This window comes from Boeremia exigua (assembly GCF_020726555.1).
Source record: "Boeremia exigua strain MPI-SDFR-AT-0100 chromosome Unknown C7974scaffold_10, whole genome shotgun sequence".
Classification (NCBI taxonomy): Eukaryota; Fungi; Ascomycota; class Dothideomycetes; order Pleosporales; family Didymellaceae; genus Boeremia; species Boeremia exigua.
The window spans coordinates 330,002-351,094 of NW_025763527.1; the positions used below are offsets into that span (position 1 = coordinate 330,002).

The 21,093-nt window shown below is 54.7% G+C and overlaps 6 protein-coding genes across 6 annotated transcripts; 4 read left to right on the forward strand and 2 right to left on the reverse strand.

The window, feature by feature from the left end:
• Positions 1-70: 70 nt before the first annotated feature.
• C7974DRAFT_400300 (P-loop containing nucleoside triphosphate hydrolase protein) lies at positions 71-2,314 on the forward strand. Its single transcript, XM_046142488.1, has 4 exons — positions 71-503; positions 937-1,353; positions 1,401-1,761; positions 1,812-2,314. Exons 1-4 carry the CDS (start codon positions 272-274, stop codon positions 2,116-2,118), a joined length of 1,317 nt encoding a protein of 438 aa, XP_045993818.1. The 5' UTR covers positions 71-271; the 3' UTR covers positions 2,119-2,314.
• C7974DRAFT_426814 (phosphoglycerate mutase family protein) lies at positions 2,315-3,777 on the forward strand. The gene is made up of 2 exons (XM_046144535.1): positions 2,315-2,768; positions 2,826-3,777. The coding sequence occupies exons 1-2, from the start codon at positions 2,590-2,592 to the stop codon at positions 3,397-3,399; spliced, it is 753 nt and encodes a 250-aa protein (XP_045993819.1). The 5' UTR covers positions 2,315-2,589; the 3' UTR covers positions 3,400-3,777.
• C7974DRAFT_440828 (uncharacterized protein) lies at positions 3,448-5,685 on the reverse strand (the record flags this gene model as incomplete). The annotated part of the gene is made up of 2 exons (XM_046145342.1): positions 3,448-5,476; positions 5,573-5,685. The coding sequence occupies 2 exons, from the start codon at positions 5,683-5,685 to the stop codon at positions 3,685-3,687; spliced, it is 1,905 nt and encodes a 634-aa protein (XP_045993820.1). The 3' UTR covers positions 3,448-3,684.
• A 9,238-nt stretch (positions 5,686-14,923) lies between these two features.
• C7974DRAFT_31863 (uncharacterized protein) lies at positions 14,924-15,459 on the reverse strand. Its single transcript, XM_046138661.1, has one exon. The coding sequence runs from the start codon at positions 15,366-15,368 to the stop codon at positions 14,949-14,951; it is 420 nt and encodes a 139-aa protein (XP_045993821.1). The 5' UTR covers positions 15,369-15,459; the 3' UTR covers positions 14,924-14,948.
• A 644-nt stretch (positions 15,460-16,103) lies between these two features.
• Positions 16,104-17,234, forward strand: C7974DRAFT_415904 (uncharacterized protein; the record flags this gene model as incomplete). The annotated part of the gene is made up of 2 exons (XM_046143932.1): positions 16,104-16,383; positions 16,432-17,234. The coding sequence occupies 2 exons, from the start codon at positions 16,104-16,106 to the stop codon at positions 17,232-17,234; spliced, it is 1,083 nt and encodes a 360-aa protein (XP_045993822.1).
• A 2,404-nt stretch (positions 17,235-19,638) lies between these two features.
• On the forward strand, positions 19,639-20,262 carry C7974DRAFT_31886 (uncharacterized protein). The gene has a single exon (XM_046138673.1). The coding sequence runs from the start codon at positions 19,678-19,680 to the stop codon at positions 20,143-20,145; it is 468 nt and encodes a 155-aa protein (XP_045993823.1). The 5' UTR covers positions 19,639-19,677; the 3' UTR covers positions 20,146-20,262.
• Positions 20,263-21,093: the final 831 nt, after the last annotated feature.

Sequence of the window (21,093 nt, forward strand, 5' to 3'; positions counted from 1 at the left end):
CCTGCCTTACTCAGCTAGCGCATTTGACACGCCGAGCTTTTGGTCCCACCGCTTGCGTCTCGCTCTTTCCCATCAACACCTGCGACAGCATCCTCAACCTCACCGTCGCGTTACGTCCTGCATCAGCGAATCGCCCGCTGATCCTTCTCCTCCTGTAGCTACCGCTTCGCGAAGCCCTTCCCACCGCACAGCTGCCACTTCATTGTTCGGCAGCCTAGTTTGCGACGCGCGCAACCCAGCCACACCGCACGACCACCAATCTCTAATCACCATGTCTCACGAGGAGGATCTCATCGACTACTCCGACGAGGAGATCCAGCCAACCGAGGCGCCCGCCAATGGCGCCGCCGCCGCAGCTAAGGGTGGCCTGACAGCTGGCGAGGCTGCCGGCGACAAGAAGGGCAGCTATGTCGGCATCCACTCGACCGGTTTCCGCGACTTTCTCCTGAAGGACGAGCTCGTGCGAGCAATCACGGACTGTGGCTTCGAACATCCTTCCGAGGGTTAGTCTAATTATTCCCCTCAGCCTTGTTCCAAAAGCGTCCGTCCACTTGCGCATCGAAGCGCCTTTATTTCTGCGGCCATGGTTTTGTCTACACACGAGCGAAGTAGCGAGGGACCCAGTTCCTTCCACTACACACGAGCCACCAGTGGACTGTTGTATCTGGACGCGATTAGATCGGTCCATTACACAAAAAAGCCTAGGGCTTTTCGCCAGTACATCGTTTTGGAACGAGAGAACTGGTTGTGGCAGGCAATGTGTTCCAGACGGGCACGAAAGAGATGGCGTAGAGTTTGTGTGGTCTTGCGCGTAGTAAGGCCACAGACTATCTCGTGTGGAGGACTTCGATTGCGCAGGATGGACGGACGCTTCCCTTTGCATACTTCGTCGCGACCGCTTTTAGATCCGTTCTAACATGTCCTTGTGCTCTACAGTCCAGCAAGTCACCATTCCCCAGGCCATTCTTGGTAACGACGTGCTTTGCCAAGCCAAATCCGGTCTCGGTAAGACAGCCGTCTTCGTCCTTGCTACCCTGCAGCAGATGGATGAGAAGCCCGAGCCTGGCGTTGCCACAATCCTTGTCATGTGTCACACTCGTGAGCTGGCTTACCAGATCAGGAATGAGTACAACCGTTTCGCCAAGTTCCTGCCCGATGTCAAGGTCGGTGTCTTCTACGGTGGAACTCCCGTTCAGAAGGACATCGAGCTCCTCAGCAACAAGGACACTCACCCCCACATCATCGTCGGTACACCCGGTCGTATCAACGCTCTCGTCCGCGATAGGCACCTCCGTCTCTCCAACTTGAAGCACTTCGTCCTCGATGAGTGTGACAAGATGCTGGATCAGCCTGGTCAGTACCACAAGAACACGACGCGAATCACGGCTAACAATATGCAGATATGCGCAACGATGTGCAGGCCATCTTCCGCGCAACTCCCGCCCACAAGCAGGTAATGATGTTTTCGGCCACACTGGCGAAGGAGATTCGTGAGACTTGCAAGAAGTTCATGCAGAACCCTCTTGAAATCTACGTTGACGACGAGAAGAAATTGACACTTCACGGTCTGCAGCAGTACTTCATGAAGCTCGATGAGCGCGAGAAGAACAGGAAGCTCAACGATCTCCTCGACGAGCTGGAGTTCAACCAGGTCATCATCTTCGTTCGCTCTACTCTGCGATGCACAGAGCTGGACAAGCTCCTGCGCGAGTGCAATTTCCCCAGCACTGCGGTCCATTCCGGTATTGACCAGGCTGAGCGGTATGTGCCTCAACACCAACATTCACTGTCCCATGCTGACCGCTATGCAGTATCAAGCGCTACAAGGAGTTCAAGGACTTCAAGACCCGTATTTGCGTGTCTACTGATATCTTCGGACGTGGTATCGATGTTGAGCGTATCAACGTCGCCATCAACTACGACATGCCCGACAAGGCCGACTCCTACCTCCACCGTGTCGGTCGTGCCGGTCGTTTCGGAACCAAGGGTCTCAGTATCTCCTTCATCAGCAGCCCTGAAGACGAGGCTGTCTTGAAGTCGATTGAGGAACGCTTCGAGGTCTCTCTTCCTGAGTTCCCCGAGAAGGGCGTTGATGCTAGCACCTACATGGATAACTAAGCTTTTGCTGTGGACTGTCGTGAATACCCGTACAAAAGTCAAATTTCAGACTATGACTTTGGGGAGGAGGTTCGACTCGTCTTACTCCAAAACTAGTGAGCATGGCGCAGGTGGCTTTAGCTTCTTATGATCTTGTACTTTAGCTAGGGCTGGGCCAAAATGAAAAGTAAATTGACAGGCATTTGTTCTCGGTTATCAATCTGCTCTGTCAATCATAGTGAGTGTTAAATAGAAGGCTGACCAAAGCTGACTAGGCATCGAGGGGTAGCACTAACCTGCCCCACTGCGCGCTGTTTCCCCAAACCAGGAAAACGTCATATATACCGGCATTTAGCGGAACCTTCGGTAGACCGCTTCCAGTACCAAGACCAAAATGTAAATACAGACGGTGTGCTCTTGACTCTTCAGCCAGAGCTCGACAGTCACATACCTTCCTTGCTGCAGCTCAATTGCCCCTCCAATCCCCCCACCATGCCCGACCCCCGCGTCTTCATCGTCCGCCACGGCGAAACCGAATGGTCCCTCGACGGCCGCCACACAGGCGTCTCAGACATCCCGCTCACAGCCAACGGCGAGAAGCGTGTGCGCGCAACGGGCAAAGCCCTCGTCGGCGCCGACCGCCTCATCGTCCCCGGCAACCTCGCTCACATGTACCCCCCCCCCCTTCCCCCGCCATACACCTTCACCCCCGCCTGACCCACCCCTAGCTACGTCTCCCCGCGCACCCGCGCCCAGCGCACCCTCGAACTCCTGCACCTCGGCTGCCGCGACCGGTACCCATGGCACGACGCCTCGCACACCCCAGAGCCGGGCGCCTCGCTCGACATCCGCACCAACGCGCGCGTCGAGATCACGCCCAGCGTGCGCGAGTGGGACTACGGCGACTACGAGGGCATCAAGAGCGCGGAGGTGCGCGCGCTGCGGGCCTCGCGCGGGCTGAACGCCGACTGGGACATTTGGCGCGACGGGTGCGAGGGGGGTGAGAGCCCGGAGGACGTGAGTGCGCGCCTGGACGCGCTGATTGCAGAGCTCAGGGAGAAGTACCACCGCGGGCGGTTTGTGGGCGAGGGCGGCGAGGGGCCGAATGATGTGCTGATTGTGGCGCATGGGCATATTCTCAGGGCGTTTGCGGCGCGGTGGATTGGGAAGCCGTTGAAGGATAATCCGAGTTTGATCCTTGAGGCGGGGGGTGTGGGGACGTTGAGCTATGAGCATCATAGTATTGATGAGCCGGCGATCTTGCTGGGGGGTGCGTTTGTGGTCGAGAAGGAGGAGAAGTAGGAACCAGAGCTCAGTGGTGTGCAGTGGCAAGGAAAGTAGGAGGCATGTGATGTATAGCAGCAGTGAGTTATATGCATTGAATCAGCGTGGAGCTCTGCAGGTCCTTGACCACCAGACTCAAGAAGAGGAGCTTCAACAAGTCGCGTTCTGCAAAAGCAGGTCAGTCTGAGTATCTTTCGCATTGCTTGGTCTGCGCGTGTAGTATCTTTTTGTCTTTTCCATATCGCCACACATCTCTGAGCCTTTCCTCCTTGTCGCTTCCCACCAACCTTTTCTGCGCTGCTCTCACATCTTCATCACCGACTGGTACTCCGTCGTCTTCTTCTTCGCCACCTTCTCGAACGTCTCCCGGTTCTTGATAGACCACAGGCCAATCTCACGTACCGCAAACGCATTCATAACACAGTCTCGTCCAAACACAGGGTCCGTCTTCAAGTTGGCAACATTTGCAACGTCACGGCACCAGCTGTCAAGGCTGACTTGTGCCTTCGATAGTGGACCCTTTGCTGCCTTCTCGACCACCTTGACGATGTCAACTGCACGGCCATGGATGACACGCAGCGCATCTAACTCAGACCTGAGGTTGTGGCCAACAATAATGGTCTCCTGGTCAACGAACTTGAACAGAGCTGCGCGAGCTGCAGCCCAGCCCTTGAGGACCCTGTAACCGACCTGACGAGCATTCTCCAGATCACTAAAGCTGTTCAGGCCTGTGTTGGATGAGTTCCAGTTGGCAACTTGCGCATCTGGATCGGTGCAGACCAAGTGGCTCATGAGCACACGGCAAGTAAGCACATCGACAGCGGCGATCTTCACGACCTCGTGGCATCCGCTGCCGAGGACGATCTTGCTGCAAGCCATGGCGATAATGCCTAGAGCAGGCTTTGCCTGGTTCCGGGCCGGAGCACTTTCGAACTCTGTCGTTGGATAATGCGCGGTATACTCGGTCAAGAACGTCTTTGGTGCTGGTAGGTATTCAACAGCCTGGAGGCTGCGAGGCAGGTGGCACAACCCTTCGAATATGCCGACAACGGCAGACTGTCGCTCGACGCCAATACGTGTCCAGTCGATGCCACTGACACTCACCTTACCGTCGTGACGGATGAAGACATCAGTCTGGAGCAGTAGGCGCAACGTCTTCCCACAGACAGACTTGGCCTGCTCCATCTCTAGGGGACCACCAATGTCCTGACTCGTCGGTAGAGGAGCTGGTGGAGGAGGAAAACGAGGAGCTGCTTGATGGGGACGATGAGTCGCTGGCAAGGGCATACGTGGTGCTGGTGCGGCTCTAGGCAGCGTACGACTTGCAGCTGGAGGCGGGGCATCAAAACCTCCCCGAATCCTGCCATAGCCGTTCTTACCACCACGAGAACCATTTGTCGAGTTTTTGAGGAGACCTTCAGCTTTCAGTCGCTCACGTTCCCGCTGCGTAAGCATCCAAGAGTCACTGCCGTACAGATCAAGACCGCTACCTCCAGCCCCATGTGCGTCGGCCATGTGCATTTTGAGACCTGGCTCGGAGTTGTAGCTTCGCTGGCATCCTTTCTTATTGCAGACGAAGGTGCCGGCACCAGCGTGCTGGGGGCGGGGTGCTTGTAAGACAGCTGGGGCCTGGGCTTGAGCGGGCGCAGACCTGCCAGGTTCTTGGCCTGGAGGTGCGTTTTCAGATACCACGGATGTTGAAAGCGGCTGTTGAGGGACTGGAGTCTTTGCGCGCTGAGTCGTTGTCTGCAAGGGTCTAAGATTTGGACTCTTGGGAGGTGTATCCAAGGATAGCTCTTTGTTGGCTGCGGTACAGCCGAGAAGGTGGGAATCGTATCTGAAGTGAGACGCAAACGTCTTCTTGCAACAGTGGCAGAACATCCCGACTTCACTCATATCGCTTCGCGTACCTGCTGAGGTGGCCCCGTACTCCAGCTGCAATGCTTCCCTAGAGACTGGCTTGGGCTTATCTGGATCGATGTATCCCGAGCGAGGACTGTGTTTCCAATCCCGAGAGTGAATGGCGTCGCAGCAGGGCTGGCCGTGCTTGCGGTGATTGTCGTAGCTTGTTTGTGTGTCAAACGCTTGCGTGCACCTGTCACATTTGATCCGAACACCGCCGTGATTGTTTAGAATCTGGTGCTGCTCGAGTGCAAGTGAGTCGGGGAAGAAGAACGGACAGCCAGGACACCTGTGCTCGAGCGGCTCGCTGTCTGCGTGGTCTCGCATGTGCTCGTCAAGCTCACTCCTGCTCTTGAAGGACTCAAGGCAGCGACCACAGATATGCCTAGTCTTCTTACCCATGGTCAAGCACGTTGCAACAAGTCAGCGTAGGTAACGAGAGTTGTTACGAGAGTTCTTAGTGAGCCTGCTTGTTTCGGCGGTGGAGTGATCTGAAGTTGGTGGTGACAACGCGTTTGTTTGTATACAGCTGGGAAGGCGCGAGCCGCGCACGGACTAATGCCGGTGAAGGCTTGCGTCACTCTTGAACAAGACTCCTTGAGATAGATTCCTCGTGAAGATGAAGGTGATTGCCAAGGCTTTGCGGTGATTCAGCCAGGCAGAGCGTATGAGATGCAGGCCGTTGGATCCCAGTTTCAATCACTGTCAGTGTCAGCGTTATGTTTACATGCAAGTTCAGGTAAAGGTATGCGATCATCTTACATACTTAGGCGCGGTCGTTCACAACTCTGTCACTCGCAGGAGTCGATCAGTTGCTCTAACATAAATGATTGTTAATGGCACCATTGTCTCAAGTAAGGTCATGCCAGAATTGACGTCGAAGTCAGAGCAAACGCACCTTTTACGCAGCTGTACGGTCTAGCAACTGACCTTCACACCTGTTTCTTTCTGGAGACCACATCAATAACTCTAGGTTCTTCATTGCTCTTCTCTCTGATTCCGGCTGAGAGATATCAAGAGGCTCAAGCAAAGGATGTCTGAGAACCGGCACATATCTCAACATCTGTCGGATCTTTGTTCTTCTTTGCTGCCCTTATCATCACGGAAGGCGAACGATAGATGCCAGGTTCAGAAACCATCATTTCCATCTGACTTAGGTCAAACTATCAAGGAACACAGAGACTATACGACTAGGGACGAGGCCATATATTGATCTCTGAGATATCTGACAGTGGAAGCTGTTGAGTTCATCGTCGTTCGAATTTAGAAGACTGATTTCGCTTAGCCGAAAAACGGACCTCCTTCTATGGAGCTCTTCTTTCTCTCAATGTTTGTCAAACTCCAAACTTCGTATGGTTGGTCAAAGAACTACTCTAAGGGCTTAGGCGTGAAAGTGGAGCTATGTCGGGTGTAGATCCACATCGTCGAAGACTGCTAATCACTTTCAATCTGATCATGGACTCTCTCCCGCTCTACATGCTAGTGGACGCAATCGTCGTTCTTCCGGCTAGTGGGCAGATACATCATCTCGCCTACATCCCTCGACATTACGATATTTCTAGTCACTTTATACAGCTATTCGCTTACTTACGCTGTACACATTACGGGCTTTACTCGCGTTGACGGTATCAACTTCTGCGGAATTTGGCATCTATGTTCACCAGGATATCTTGGATAGGGGTTCCACAGCGGCTTCAGGGTAGCAAGTAGTCTGACAGGATCCAGCACATGAGATATCACCCTGAACTGAGCTCAGTCAATCAACGGCCTTGTTTTCAACCTGTCGACCAATGAATCCAACAGTATTGCTCCTCGTATGATGGTGGTATGACTGACGCTTCCCCTTCATCATCGAATATGATTCACAATGCCATCCTACATCAAGATCCTTCGGGATATTGCAGGTACTCAGGTGGCCTGATCCCGCAGTAGATCATGAAGAGCGGCAATATGATCGGCACGCTTGACGGCAAGTCCGCTTTGACCAACATATCATCCCCTTTATCGGCTTTTATACCACAAAGGCACGCAAAGCGACTAGCATGCACAACTTCGGAGCAGTTCGAAACCTGATGCAGGCCGATGCGGCGTGGGCAGACAATCTTGAATCTAGTCGACTCGAACTCCTAGAGTTTGGCTTCAACTTGTTAGCCAGCGTATGAGCATATGCAAAAAGAGGTATTACCAAAGGAGCAACCAGCCCGACATCTTAATCCCCAACGCTGGCATGGTGATCCTAGAAAGCATGTCAAAAGTCGGCTTCATCCCTCCGATCCGGAATCAACTACCTCTCACGTTTCCCTGCGTCCCTACTCTTCAAACTTACTTTCTTCGTACCAGCAACTCCCAAATGCGCTTTGCGCGTCATCGCCCTATCACCATCATCACATGCGACCAGTTTTGCTACTCCGTCTCGGACGATACTAACTTCGCCAGCAGGCTTTACGACCCCGTAGCTGCGTAAGCGTAATCCAAGCTCGCGGGTATGTACAAGGCGAACGGAATCGAATGGCGCTAGGTTCCGCTGATCTGCATGCCTACTCCCGGCGGGATCTGGGACGGCCTGCAAGCAAAATGCTAGACGCGGTCAAGTCGACGTGGAAGAAAGACGCGGGATTTTGTAGAGGCGTTCGAGAATACTGAACAAGGCTTAAGAGATGGGCGGGTCGCAGTACTTCGAGAATTGTTTGATTCTTGAGCCGGCGGCTGCTCCGACTGGTTATGCTATGGCGGACATGGGTGCATCTGGGTACGCGGCTTGGATGTTCGATGGGGCTAGGGAGAAGGCCTTGCGGAAGATTAGCAGTGAGATGGTTGGTTTTGACGATGGTTAAGAGCGCCTCTATAGTCCTGATCGCTAGGAAGCAGAGAATTTAGCTCGAAGTTTGTCTTTACCCACTAGATATCTGAGATCCCTGTTCAATACTTGAGTTAAGCGTTACTGGACTTGTGCGACCTCCTGATCTTGACATTGATTCCATGTGGCACTGCTAATAACCACCCAGTTATCTGCTAGTGGTCGAACGTTGTGCAAGCATCCTACCCTGTCCAAGAGTCACTTGTCGCTGGTCAAGGCAAGACTGAGGCCAGTGACTATACCCGCTTAGTCAGCTTTAGCAGGGGTGCAGCCGATCATGCTCAAGTGATGTACAAATGTAAGTGTACCCTACACTGACGTGGAGACAACAACCGCCCATGCCGCAGACGTCAGTTCATCACATAAAGATAAGGCTTATGTCCGCACATGCCGATGCATTGCCGTCACGCGGGTGCCTATCAGGCGCTTGGAAGAAATGCCGTCGAAGCGCGGTGTAACACATGCTACGGCACGCCGACTACCAGCATGCAGAGTTCGATGATCGCATAGCATAAGGCCGACATGGTGCCTGGGCTGAGTTCGTCCTCCACGTGGTGTCTTTCACGTGCATGCATCGCCGCGCATGTAACGGTGAGCATACACCGCGCCTGATGCGCACCCGCGCCGTCTTACGCAGATCTTCCGTCCAGTGGGCATCAGTAAGCTGCTCCCACGTAGCGGCATAACGTCAGGATCGCTTTCGACCGTACAGCCCCGTTGCAACTCAGCTGCATGCATGGAACGTCTGCATGAGTGCATTCGATAGTCGAATTTGACGTCTTACGTGAGCTAATCGCTCGATGCGCAGCCGGCCCGGGATCCGTTTAGGCATGAGCAGGTATAGACTAACACCGTACAAGAGTGTCAGCCATCGGTTACTGCATCTGCGAGAGCGGAGGCTGGCACACGCGATCTACGCCTAGGGTGTTCGCCAGACAGCGATCATATGCTGATACTTGCATATATAATTCCGCTACGCTGTTCGCTTCGCAGCATGGTATTGGTGTAATGCATTTCGATTTCTGATATCCATTGTCGGGACCACGGAAGTATGGAAGCGAAAATTCGTACACCATCCCGAACGCTTTTGTGGTCATTTTTCCAAACAGTGTTTGGAAAAATGACCACGTAAGATCCAGGACGCAATCAATGCTAAGTGTGGAATCAAAATGCATCCTATACACGGACATGTTGATGTGTACGACATCGGTCCGGCGAAGTAGCTTGCCCGAGCTTCTTTCCATCTCCATAGGCCGGCGTAGCTTTACCAAGGTTGAGCAGGCTCCAAGGCGGCGCCTTTATGAAGCATGCCGTCATCACGATCTTTCGGACACAGACCATAAGCAAGGCCGGAGGTTTCGGTGCACCGGAAGCAGCGTCATGTGGGCGAGAATCATTCTTGACGAACAGCATCCAGTCGTTTGACCTCGGGTTGTATGTCGTCATGTGCGAGGATCCTTGTTTAATATCGATCGTACCTGTTACGGATTCGCGGCATGGTATCTGAATACCCCACATACCCGTTTTGCGTGTTCAGCACGACTCCCCAATGTGAGATTTATGTCGACAGGCTGGCAATTTTGCATAAAGTACACTTCAAGGAGGGCTATAGTCTGTATACACTGAGGTGTACAACATGGTCACGAGCCCTTCAGAATTAAAGGACAGATTGACCCGAGATCCAGGTAATGCTTTAAGCCCGGTCGTGACCATGGTGATAGTCAGTAGGATGTCCGGCGCCCCACCGTACCCTGGGCTCCTTCATTTGATCGTCTTGCACTACAGAGTTTTGGCAATCAATATCCAACGCATCAGCAGTCTCGGAAGGATAGCTAGCGGGTGCAAATCTGTCGAGTCCACAGAGAGTAAGCTCCCACTCTTGGCCATTCGTTGGCAAGGGTATGCGTAGAATGGATGCACGCCAAATTGCGAAGCACTTCCGTGGATTTGCCGCTATTTGTGACGGATGTGCAGATGATGGCGGCAACACTGACTCCGATGGTACCAATGAGTAGCACTGGGACATTGGTGATTTCTTTTGTACCCAGACCACACGATATGCGGATTCTTGCCTTCTGCATTCCACCTGTACGCTCAGAAGTCTCGTACAGCCTGGCAAGAATCTTGCAACGTGCGTGGTTTTCACGCCGTTTAAAGCCGAATCGACCGCGCCGTTGACCGAAGAACTGGAGCTAGTCCAACGTTTCTGTCGGATGGCCTGCTGGATTTGCGTCTTGAGGTACGTAGGCACTAGATCCTTCCTGCGCGTGCTATGACTGAAAGCGTCTGGCGCAGAAGAGATTGGAACCAGTACATATCGCACTGTGCAACGGTAAATCTCCGTCCAGCAATGATCGGCGGCGATCGTACCCCTTGGTGCAGCAGCAGCGTCAGATCACTCACTCAAACTCAGTGGTGGAAATGTCCCGGGAGAATTAAGCCTCCTGCAGGAGTCGTACGAGAGAACAGGGCTACCATAAGCCAGTGTTGCCGCGTAGAGCGGATTGGCTATCATACCGGGTACAGCACTGGACCATACGCTTGTGCTCGAGACACAACCAATGAGTCGGGTTATTGTTTCAAGTGTACGCATTTCGTAGGTACTCCGGGCGGAATACATGACGATTTGCGTCTACGAGTATTGGGTCTCGATCGAGGCTGTCTGTCAAGACGACCCTGAACGTTTCGGCAGGTATGTCGATAGCGTGCTAACGGCCCTGCACCAATGTCTGTGAGAGAGCGTTGTTGCGTTCATCCACAAAGTGGAGACGGCGCTTGACCTCTTTAGCAGTGACAGGGGAGACAAGTTGGCCAACGCGGATGTTGGTGGAGAGTGGGGACGTCCGAACGTCTTGAGAAGGCTAGAGTAAAAGCGTGGCTATGCACCGGTAGCTTCTGCCGAGACCGTCGAACCGTTTCTACTTTTGGCTCGGTAAGCTCTCGCGACCGAGATGCACCTGAGCAAAGATTGCAAGGGATAGCACATCAGGGGTGGAAAATCACACATCCAAGGTTTGCCTGAGCTGGCCATTGTAAATGCTTTTCAGACGCCTTGACGTCGTCACGGGTCAGCGAACTATTGACTTCTGCCACATGAGTGGATCTTGAGCGTTTTGAGAGGACTGAAACAGAACACACTGACGAGCCGCTCTGTCGGCATGTTTGGTCAGTTCCGTATCGGCCTTGGAGCTGGCAGCATGGCGCGTCCCCAGAGCATGGGTGTCGTGGCGAACGGGGTTTACCCGTACGGCCGGCAGATCGTTCCATATCAGTGGATCAGCTGCTGATGACATTGTTCTGCAATCGAAGCAAGACAGACGACCAAGGCGTGTCTTTCGGTCGATCTGAGACTTGGCTCGCTACTTACAAGATATGTCAGTGGTCAGCCGAGTACGTCTCGGTGTTAATGGTGGGCAGGTTCTGCGATGGATCTGCGTCAGCCGTTCAAGACCTTGTCGTGGCGGAGTGGTTCCGGAGGATAACCTCGAATCGGTCTACATGGACCAGGGTCTGGCGATCCTACAGCCCATCTCATTTTCGCGATGCGTACTGACCGAGCATGCTCGGAACAGAATGCAGCTCGTCCAAACCTTCACTTTCAGGCCCCAAATCCTCGTGTAGTCAGATGAAATGGCGGGCATTTGTGGCCATGGGGCATCGTGATACATTGGTGGCTGACTTTGCCGCATGCCTATGCGAATTTGCTCCAGAAGATTCGCGAACCGTTGTACAGCCTGGCTTGATTACAAGCCATCCTAGCAGCCACATGGTCTTCATAGCTTCACAGCGGCTTACAAGGGAGAGTCGCGCACGACGCGGAGGTTTTGATGGCACAGACAGGGTCATGATGCGTCACAGCCTTGCTGTAGGGTATCGGCCAAATGGCGGCAAGTTTGTGCTGTAAGGATCTGATGATGCCGAGTTCCGAGTGACAGCGTGAAAAGCTGATTTGAACTGGGTTATTGCTCTCAGGGAAGCAATTCGGTATGTTGCGTATCGGAAAATCGACTGTTGCTCGAGGCGGTAAGGTAGCGCCGTCGTTGAAATGGATACCCCAGTCGCTGCACGCACCGGCTAGCTTTGAGCTCTGATGGAAGAAACGGCGTTTTAGCAAGGTAGTGCTTGTATCTCTGTGTGCAATTCCATTTGGCCCGTTCCGCCTCACAAACACCGGGAGCCCAACGTGCTTGTTATCTCGAAAGATGACTGCTAGTCAGCGCCGTGGAGTCTGATGTTATTACAGCGAACAATCGACTCGTGTCAAACTGTCTGAATCATTCCTGTAATGTGTTTCAGATATGTACCGAAACGACTGTTCCGGTGACTCCAGATTCGCATAGCTTGTTCGCGTCGCGTTCCATCACCGATAAAGACATGGTTATTTGATTGTCAATAGTGCCATCCAGCCATCGTCTGCAATCATGACGTTGTCGAATTACCCGATCACCGGCTCGATTGATGTTGCGTATGTTGGAGAACATGCTTCTAGATGGCGCAATACAAAGCAAGACGACATGCACTACCAAGGCTTGTAAGAATAAGGTTGGTCTGAGACTGTTGTTCCGTCCCGTCCCTACTTCATGCAAGCGAGCATTCTAGCTCCTGTGATTTCTGACCACGACTTTGAGCGCGGATCGCAATAAACCGATACACAGCGACTGATTGCTCAAGCCCGTGCCCAATTATTCCTGCCTCTGTTTGAGATTGCTCCACGTGGGAATGATTCATTTGCAATCGCTCTGCAACTTGACACATCAACACGTGCTTGAGGAACGACAGCCTCGGTGGCACTGTTGGTGGGGATGCCGCTGCCATGCCGAATCGTATCAGTAATTGGCCGAGATGATCACTAGGATGGCACAAACACGACGGTGTCGTGGAACAAAATGGTCCCGTGGGTGATGGATCAGGCAGCGGCCGAAGCAGCGATACCCCTGCTTGGCGTATTCGCTTAGAAAGATAGAAAGTGTCCTTTAGTGTTAATCTGGCAGATCCCGCGAGAATCCAGCAGATGGCACAGGTGCCTTGCCCTCCCCAATGACTACCAGCAGTGAGATGCAGCTGGATACCAATGGACGTATCAAGGCATAGTGCAAGCTGCTGCATGTCGCACATTCACTGCAGGAGCAATGCTTTCCAAAGGCCGGGTAAATACGATATCCACATCGGGCGTAGGATCCAGGATGGTGGTGTCAGGCGCTCCGCGAATCGCACGAAAGATCATGTCCAAAATGGGAGATTTTCCCTCGATGAAGACCCTGGCCGTTCATCTCCCATAACGTCCGTGCGCTCTCATGTTCGTGATGTCGTGCCCGCACGACAGAACAACGCTGTTGGCGACGTGTAACCAGGTCGCACTGCACAGCGCACGCAGCTTTCTGGGGTTTCTGGAAAGCTGTGGATGCGTGGTAGAAAATGGTACAGGGCAGAGTCATGGCCTGGCGTGAGACGACTGCCTCGCCGTCTTCGGCAAGTCTCAGTCCAGTCCAGCAGTGGGTGCGATGGCTGCTGCGTGCCGTCGCCGCAGTCAGGCCTTCGGTAGATGCACAGGCTGCCCCTGATGGACAAGGCACGCGGGTGATGGCTGCCCCGCCCGGCATGTTGCGCAAATCGGTGCAGATTGAGGCAGAAGGCTGTGGTGGCATGCAACTCACGTGGTAGGCTTCTCGAAGGCACGAATGGGAGAGACCAAGGAGGGTCGTGGTTGGCTCGCGGGAGGTCGGCTACAGCGAGCAGATGGTGACAGCAGCCAACGTGGCTCCAGGGTTTAGCTGCATGCGCTTGTACTGATCGACCCGCCTCTTTTGCAAGATCCTCCACAGACGAACGAGGCCAAGACGTGGGATTACGCCGCCATCCGCCCTCGCGGCGTCGCGAGAGGCTCGCGTACGAGGGGCGGACATGGTTGCTGGAACAGGACGACGTCCGAGCAGCCGTCGCCGTCTTCTCTCCCGCGCTTGCCTCTGCTCTGAAACTGCTGCAGACCACGCGGCCGAAACGGCTAGGCCAAAGGAGCTTGCCGTCGAGCAAAGGTGCGGTGAGATGCTGGTTGGAGCGCGCCTCCACTCCGCTCGTAGCACCCGACGGCGACGGGCAGGGCAATGTGCGGAGTGCGAGTCAAGAGGCTGCGTCTCTGTGACACTGCCCGGGAGCGCTCTGCAGCGCGATACGACGGTTGACGTGAGCGCACACGATGACGGCCGGTGCTGCCTCCCAACTTAGTCGTCACATCACCCGTGCTCGCTTCGCCAGCAGGCGTGATGTGTGTGCATCATCAGTGCGGGAGCGCTCTAATCGCTTGCAGAGGGTTTTATGAATGGGCGGCGCCTGAGTGGCTCAGAGGCTGCTTCGGGCGAGCTGCAGCGCCCGTCTTTGGTCGGTGAGGCTGCCGGCGGGAACGACAGTAGACCGCTTTGGCAGACGCCATGGTCGCTTCCCAAGTACGCACCCAAACCTTCGCGGGACGATATGCGCCTACGACAGCTAGCGAACGTCGCGACCTCTCAACCGTGCGAATCGCTTGCCCGCGTGCGCGTAGGCGATATGAGAGGGTACGCGGCTGGGGTGGATTAAGCGTGAAGAATCGTCTTTCGTCTCATGTTTGTCCCTTTGTGATGGCCAGCATCTGCCGTTCCGCCCCCTGCGTGATCCTTCGTCAGCCCATTCGTTCTTGTCTCGCCGCCCTGTTCGCGGCGCCGTCGTTCTCGCGCTGCTGGCACCCACAAGCACTGCTTAGTAGCTGGCCGGCCGTCTTCTGGGGGGCACCTCACACCTCCGGCGACTCAACCCCGAATCTGGGACCGGGCCTTCACGACTGACTCTGGTGCCTGGGCTGACGCCCACGTCTGCTTCGACATTTCCACGGCCCAGCGTGCAGCAGGTGCTTGCAGGCCTGCTGTCGATCGATCTCTGTCCGAACGGACTGTGCAGGCCCGCTCCCACCCACCCCTACCGCGGCACCCACGCCGGCACCACGGCGTCTCGCGCAGTGCTCGAAGAGGCTGCCAGCAGCAGTGGCCGACGCACCACAGCTTCGAGAGGGCTGTGTGACTATCGACTGACTGCAGGCGCGGGCGTGCGTGACTGCTTCCGGAACAGGTTGATCCGCTCCGCCAGGAAGGCGCAACCTGCCAGCATCAGCACCGCCGACTGCCAGAGCGAGCACCAGCATCAGTGACCGGCGCTTGCCAGGCGTGCAGCATTCGGGGTACTTGCAGCCGACGACCATCGTCAGCGCCCATCAGACAAGACCTGAGCTCTCCTGGAGGGTCGATCTGCGGTGCATCACGGCCTGTCCTGGAACAGTAGCCAGGGCCCCCTGCACCGCCATTCACTAGCATTGCACGCCCTCCGTGCCAGGTGCCCAAAAGCGACTCTTCGCCGGCGTTGCGCAGATTGGCTGGTCTGGGATGTGTGGGCGGATCGCTCGGCCAAGGCATTGTTACGGAGGCGTGCGCATCGCTGCACTAGTCCCAATTTACCCGTCATCTGCATTGCCGTTGCAGGGCTGGCAGCGTTCGTCTAGCCGTGCTGGGACGCTGGCTGCTTGTCACAACGGTCCGCCGCCTCGTCGACCGCTCTTGTAATTTCGACAGGGACTTGACAGGACTGGGGTCGACCGCTGTCTGACCCACCTCGTTGGCAACGGTTTGGTTACCACGGGCCTCTCCACTGACGACGCTACAGCGTGAACGGGCGTCGTGCTGAATCTCGCCAACCGCTCGCTACTCTTACATAGGCACTGCAGGCCGCCCGGAGTCCTGGCGCATATCACATCTGCCACTACCCGTTCCTCTACCGTGGACTACACCCAGCCTCTCTATCTCGTCATCACTTGCTCACTCTTCACCTCAGCCCTCCCACTCAGCCCCAACACCACCACAACAGGTACATTACCGTTACGCAGCCTCTGCTGTACCCCGTGACCTGAGCGTACTCCTCCATGGCAATGCATCTCGCCAGCATGGTACACGGCAGCGTAAGGGAGCGCGAAGCGTTCCAGCAACCACCGCAGTCGGCCTACTATCAGCAAACGCAGCCGCGTGCGTATCCCGTGTCGGCCAGCGTTGCGCCTTCACTCTACACCGCACAACCACAGCACCCACAACAGGTCGAGTACCAGTACCAGCGACAGCGCCCGCAGTCACCCCCGTCGCCGCCTGCGGAAGAGCAAAAGCCGTCCCTGCCGTCAATTTCGAGTCTGCTTGAGTTTGCTGGCGGCGAGAAGCCTGCCTCGGACGCTGGTAAGTGGCCCATGGCAGCTTCTCTATGATTGGTTCTAACCGCAGCAGCCGCCGCGAGCCCACAGTCACAACACAGACAATCATCCTCGCCACAACTGGGACAATCACAACAAAGCATTGGCACAATGCAAAGACCACAGCAACCTTCCACCTACGTCGCAGCGCCAACAGTGACCAACAACACCCGCATGACACTACCTCCCACCCCACCAATGCACCCCGACGCCGCCGGCGACGGCCAACGGTCTCCCTCGTCCGCATCGACTCACTCTGCCGCTTCGGCAGCCTACTTCATGGGTGCATCGCTCAACAACATGGAGCCCCACCAGCAGCGTCAAGTTTTGTCATCAATGCCAACAATGAAGCGGGACTCTATTCCCTCGCATTCCATGTCCCCGTACAGCGGCTCAATGTACGCCCAGTCGCCTTACCAGTCATCTCCAGGTAACGCATCAGCGAGCTCGTTCTACTCGCCTGAGCAGCACTCATACAACAACGCCAGCATGTATGCTCAGCGACCCCTGCCTTCAAACTACCAGCCCACGATGCCGCTGCCGATGCCCCAGCCCAACAGTGCGACCGCCAACGCAAATCCCTGGCAGCACCACCACTACATCAGCACATCCAGCCAGTCAGCTTTCCCCCAATCCCAGGACCGCTACATCTGCTCCACCTGCAACAAGGCCTTCTCGCGGCCGAGCAGTCTGCGCATCCACAGCCACAGCCACACTGGCGAGAAGCCGTACAAGTGCCCGCAGTCAGGCTGTGGCAAGGCCTTCAGCGTACGAAGTAACATGAAGCGCCACGAGCGGGGGTGTCACGCTTCCACCAGCACAACCATCACGACATAACGACTCAAAAGCTAATCTCGACTGTCAAATCTTTACCGGCGTTGTTGGGCTAAGCCTCAGTTGCCAATAATGTATACTTGGAATCAGCAAGGCGGCACTTGTTTGGATGGCGTGCGTTGCCACCGACACTATCATCACGGCCTTTAAATCGGCGTTCTTGGAGACGTAGTCATTGTTTGCTAGCATTTACACCGGCGTCGCGACATCATCCGGCTTTCGCTACTTAATGTGGCCACATTTACTACTTTTGTTTAGCGCAGCCACCAGCTTTTTGGCCCAGCGTATTTTCTCTTCTGTATTATAGTAGGAATACTGCATAGCACCTGATGCTTCGACAAATGTCAAAACAATTGATCAATGTTCTTGATTTTCCTCCTGGGTATATCCCGGCAATTGCGTGTTTTGATTTAGTGGGTGAACCACGCATCTCATGAGCTGGATGCATAACCTTCACCGCCAGATTCAGCACTGTCGCAGCTTCGCATATTTAATGCAATTAAATATCATTGGGGATCACCCATGCTGACCCCGTTATATAGCATGCTGTCACCGCCTAGGGCCCGTTACCTTAGGTCCTTGGTGTTTTCAACCTGCTTGCCCACGCAGCGTTAACGGTCGGCTGCGCATGTATCCTGTCTCCACGTCAGTAGAGGTGCCTGGTTCATGCCTGATAATGCTGACACGACGCCCGTCTCTATGGAAATCACTATGGTTATGCGCATCTCCCGTCGCCCTACCCATCTCACGGACACGCAATGCTGGACGATACGACCCTTGATGTGGAGATGGAGTTCTCCTGTCACCAGTTGCCTAGGTAATGATCTTAGACTTCACCGCCTCCATTGCACCAGGGTGGGAACACAGTACGCAACATCAGTGCCCGATGTCCTTGCGAGGCTCCATGGCAAGGATGCAATTGTCCTATCGTCCTTTGTGGTCTGATCAATTCGACCGAACAAGTCGCTGTAATCTCTGGGTGCTGTGGTAACCTGGAGAGCAGTGCGGCTGCTCGCATCCATTATCAGAGTCATCAATAGGTACACACAGCAGCCACCGGCAGTTGTCGCGCAATCAGAAGCCGAATCTTCGAATGAGATCCACTTTGCTGAAGCGCATCAAAGGACTGGGATGATCGACGGCCTTCCTTGATCTTCGCAATTTTCAGGTCAGCAACACAAGTTCCTTCAGTGGAGCAGCGACAGTGGGCTACATCCCGCCCTGATTATGAGGCTGCATTACATAAACTGTTACCTTCGCCCGAATGATACTCCACACTGGTCGTGCGTTCTTTTCGAGAATAGAGGGGCCACTCTGGCAATGACAGTCGGCGAAAGCCCTCTGTGGGCTTCGTCGCCATGGTGCGGCCTGGTTGCCACTGCCTCTTCCTGGCAATTCTCACCAGCAATTTCGTTTCTTGGCCACAAAGACACCTTGCATACACCATCACTATCTTCTTACATGGATGAGACATTGTGATGGAACCGCATGTGGCGTCCGGCAGCCTGCTGAGTGCGACAAGTCTCTTCTTCAGCGCAGCCTAGCGAAGTAAACTGTGTGCGAGACCGACCAAGCTCGACGCTTCAACGCCGAGAGAGCAGCTGCGGCGCCGAATCCGTGCGGTGGAAGGCTGTAGGTGTCCCTATCGCTTGTCCCAATAAGCTTCGAAGTGACCCAATACAGAGTGCGATTCATGCTACAGTCATGGGTATCACAATAAGAAATGTGGTTCAACAAAGACGTTCAGATTAGCATGCTCGTTAATGGCTTGAACCACCCGAACCGTTAAAAAGCAATACACATCGTTCGACCAGCGAGCGAAGGATGCGGTTGCACGACCGGGGAATAGCAAAAAGCATTCTTCCCGGAACCCAAACGATTTATGCAAGCCACCTGTTGGGACACGCGCCCGCTGGAATTACTGCTCTTGATCGTTCAGCCAGAGGCGCGAAAAAGCAAACTGCGCTGAAGGAGAATGACTTCAAATCATGTGTATCACTGTCGTTGACCCGAGGCGACCTGTGGAACGATCCGCATCACTCACCCTGGTGAGCTGCAGAGCGCCACAGCAGCGGCTTCGGAGCCTATGCTTGATGTGTATACACGTCTTTATTGCTTTTTCGTCCTTCGGCACGACCTGCTTCCATACCCAGCCTCCCATCTCTACAGACAAGCACATCCGTGAGATCGTGACACCGTCACCATGCAGATCTCTGTTTCCGCAAAACAAGAAAACGATTATCGCCAGCTGGATGTGCTTCCTTCAGTGACGGCAGAATCATACGACGTCTAGATCGATAAGTCTGACCCGGCAAGCAGGTACGTCCGTTACGTCAACAGCTAGCGCGGCTGTCCAGCGACAAACATGGTCGAGTCACCGAACCGCGCTGTATCTCCTCACATCAGTCGTGGGCTCAAAATAGTGACAAGGTTGATCGATTCTCGTATGCACGTTGCGCAACGATTCACGCCGGCCCCTTCCACCTCACGGCAAGCTTTCGGGGAAGGTCTGCTGTGGTGCTTGCAGTCTACACTAGCCTCGATTGTGGCCGCTGTCGAAGGAAGATTCGACGATTCCCGCCGTACGCGATCGTCGCACACATCACTGCTAACGTTACAGCGATCATCCCTGAACGATGGACTTCGAGAAGACGGCTTTCGTAATTACCTACACAGACGCCGAATCGCTTGCCCTCCGGAACACACAATGCACGAGCACAGCAGCAACGTGGGCGCTTGCACCCACTTTTTATGCCCACTGCTGCCAGGGCTCTGGTGCGCAGGGAAACCCTTTGCAATGTGCATCTTTTGCGCATGCTCGTGTTGTCGCACTCGCAGCCTCAGAATCAGTCACCTGCCGCGAACATGTTGCGCCGAACGCTTGACTCTGCAATGTATCTCCGGCTCTTTATGATCGACCATATAGACAACCATTCCCCGACCTGCATCGCCGCTCCACCGCCGTTGTTATGGGTACCAAAGCGGTGAGTCTCATCTTCAGGATTGATCCAGGCGCTTTAGGCTGTGAGGGTCTTCTAGAAGCCTGCGCGACACGTCAATGTATGGCACCTGCTTCAGCCGCGCTGTCGCGCTGTCGCACTGTTGCGATACCTAGGCACGACAGCTGTGATCGCCCTATTAACTTTGGATGCCCTTGTGCCCTCAGACCATCATTTCGTGCGAACAAGCGGGCCCCGGTTACTTTGCTCCGACACTAGCTTCAACGACGACAAAAGAGACCTGGGATCTGGTAAGTTCAGGCCTGCCCTGCACGTCCCAGGCTGGCAACATCACATTTTGCCTGCGCGGAATTGGGCGAGTCACGACGTTTCGGCGGTGTATTGATTGGCACGTAATTGCCTCCCGAGGCCCGCTCCGGCGCTGTGCGTGCGCTATGTCGTCTTGACGGCTTACTAGCTACGCCAGCCTTATCTTTTGACTGCAATATGTTTTTGCGCACAACTATCGCGTCTCACCAGTCTACGTTGGTGGATTGGCTCGAATCTAAAGTTTGGGTCGCTTAACGGAAACCAAACTGGCTCAATGTCGGCGCGTTTTGTCTGGCTTTGCGGACGTCTGCTCCAGCATGATCCTTGAAACGACCAACATGGAAGGTCACCAGCCTCCCACAGACCACGAGGGGAAGGGAAGGCGTAATTGACCCTTAGAGTCACCGCTGACACGAGATTGGGTGGGTCCTACTCCGAGGTGGACTGGTCGGTGCAATTTCGACACGTTTGGGAATGCCTGTCACGAGTCGTCGCAATTGATGGAGATGTTCAGGTACCCGCGCAGAGATTGGGCGGTAACGAACGGAATGGCAAGCATGGATCAACCTGCTACATAACTGTCAAGTCGGCTG

Excerpts from the sequence above, each read along its gene's own strand:
- C7974DRAFT_426814 (XM_046144535.1), top strand. The coding sequence starts at position 2,590 with ATGCCCGACCCCCGCGTCTTCATCGTCCGCCACGGCGAAACCGAATGG. Across the intron at positions 2,769-2,825 it reads CCCGGCAACCTCGCTCACAT|CTACGTCTCCCCGCGCACCC; the intron begins GTACCCCCCCCC and ends ACCCACCCCTAG.
- C7974DRAFT_31863 (XM_046138661.1), bottom strand. The coding sequence starts at position 15,368 with ATGGTCGTCGGCTGCAAGTACCCCGAATGCTGCACGCCTGGCAAGCGC.
- C7974DRAFT_31886 (XM_046138673.1), top strand. The coding sequence starts at position 19,678 with ATGCACGTTGCGCAACGATTCACGCCGGCCCCTTCCACCTCACGGCAA.
- C7974DRAFT_400300 (XM_046142488.1), top strand. The coding sequence starts at position 272 with ATGTCTCACGAGGAGGATCTCATCGACTACTCCGACGAGGAGATCCAG. Across the intron at positions 1,354-1,400 it reads CAAGATGCTGGATCAGCCTG|ATATGCGCAACGATGTGCAG; the intron begins GTCAGTACCACA and ends AACAATATGCAG. Across the intron at positions 1,762-1,811 it reads GGTATTGACCAGGCTGAGCG|TATCAAGCGCTACAAGGAGT; the intron begins GTATGTGCCTCA and ends ACCGCTATGCAG.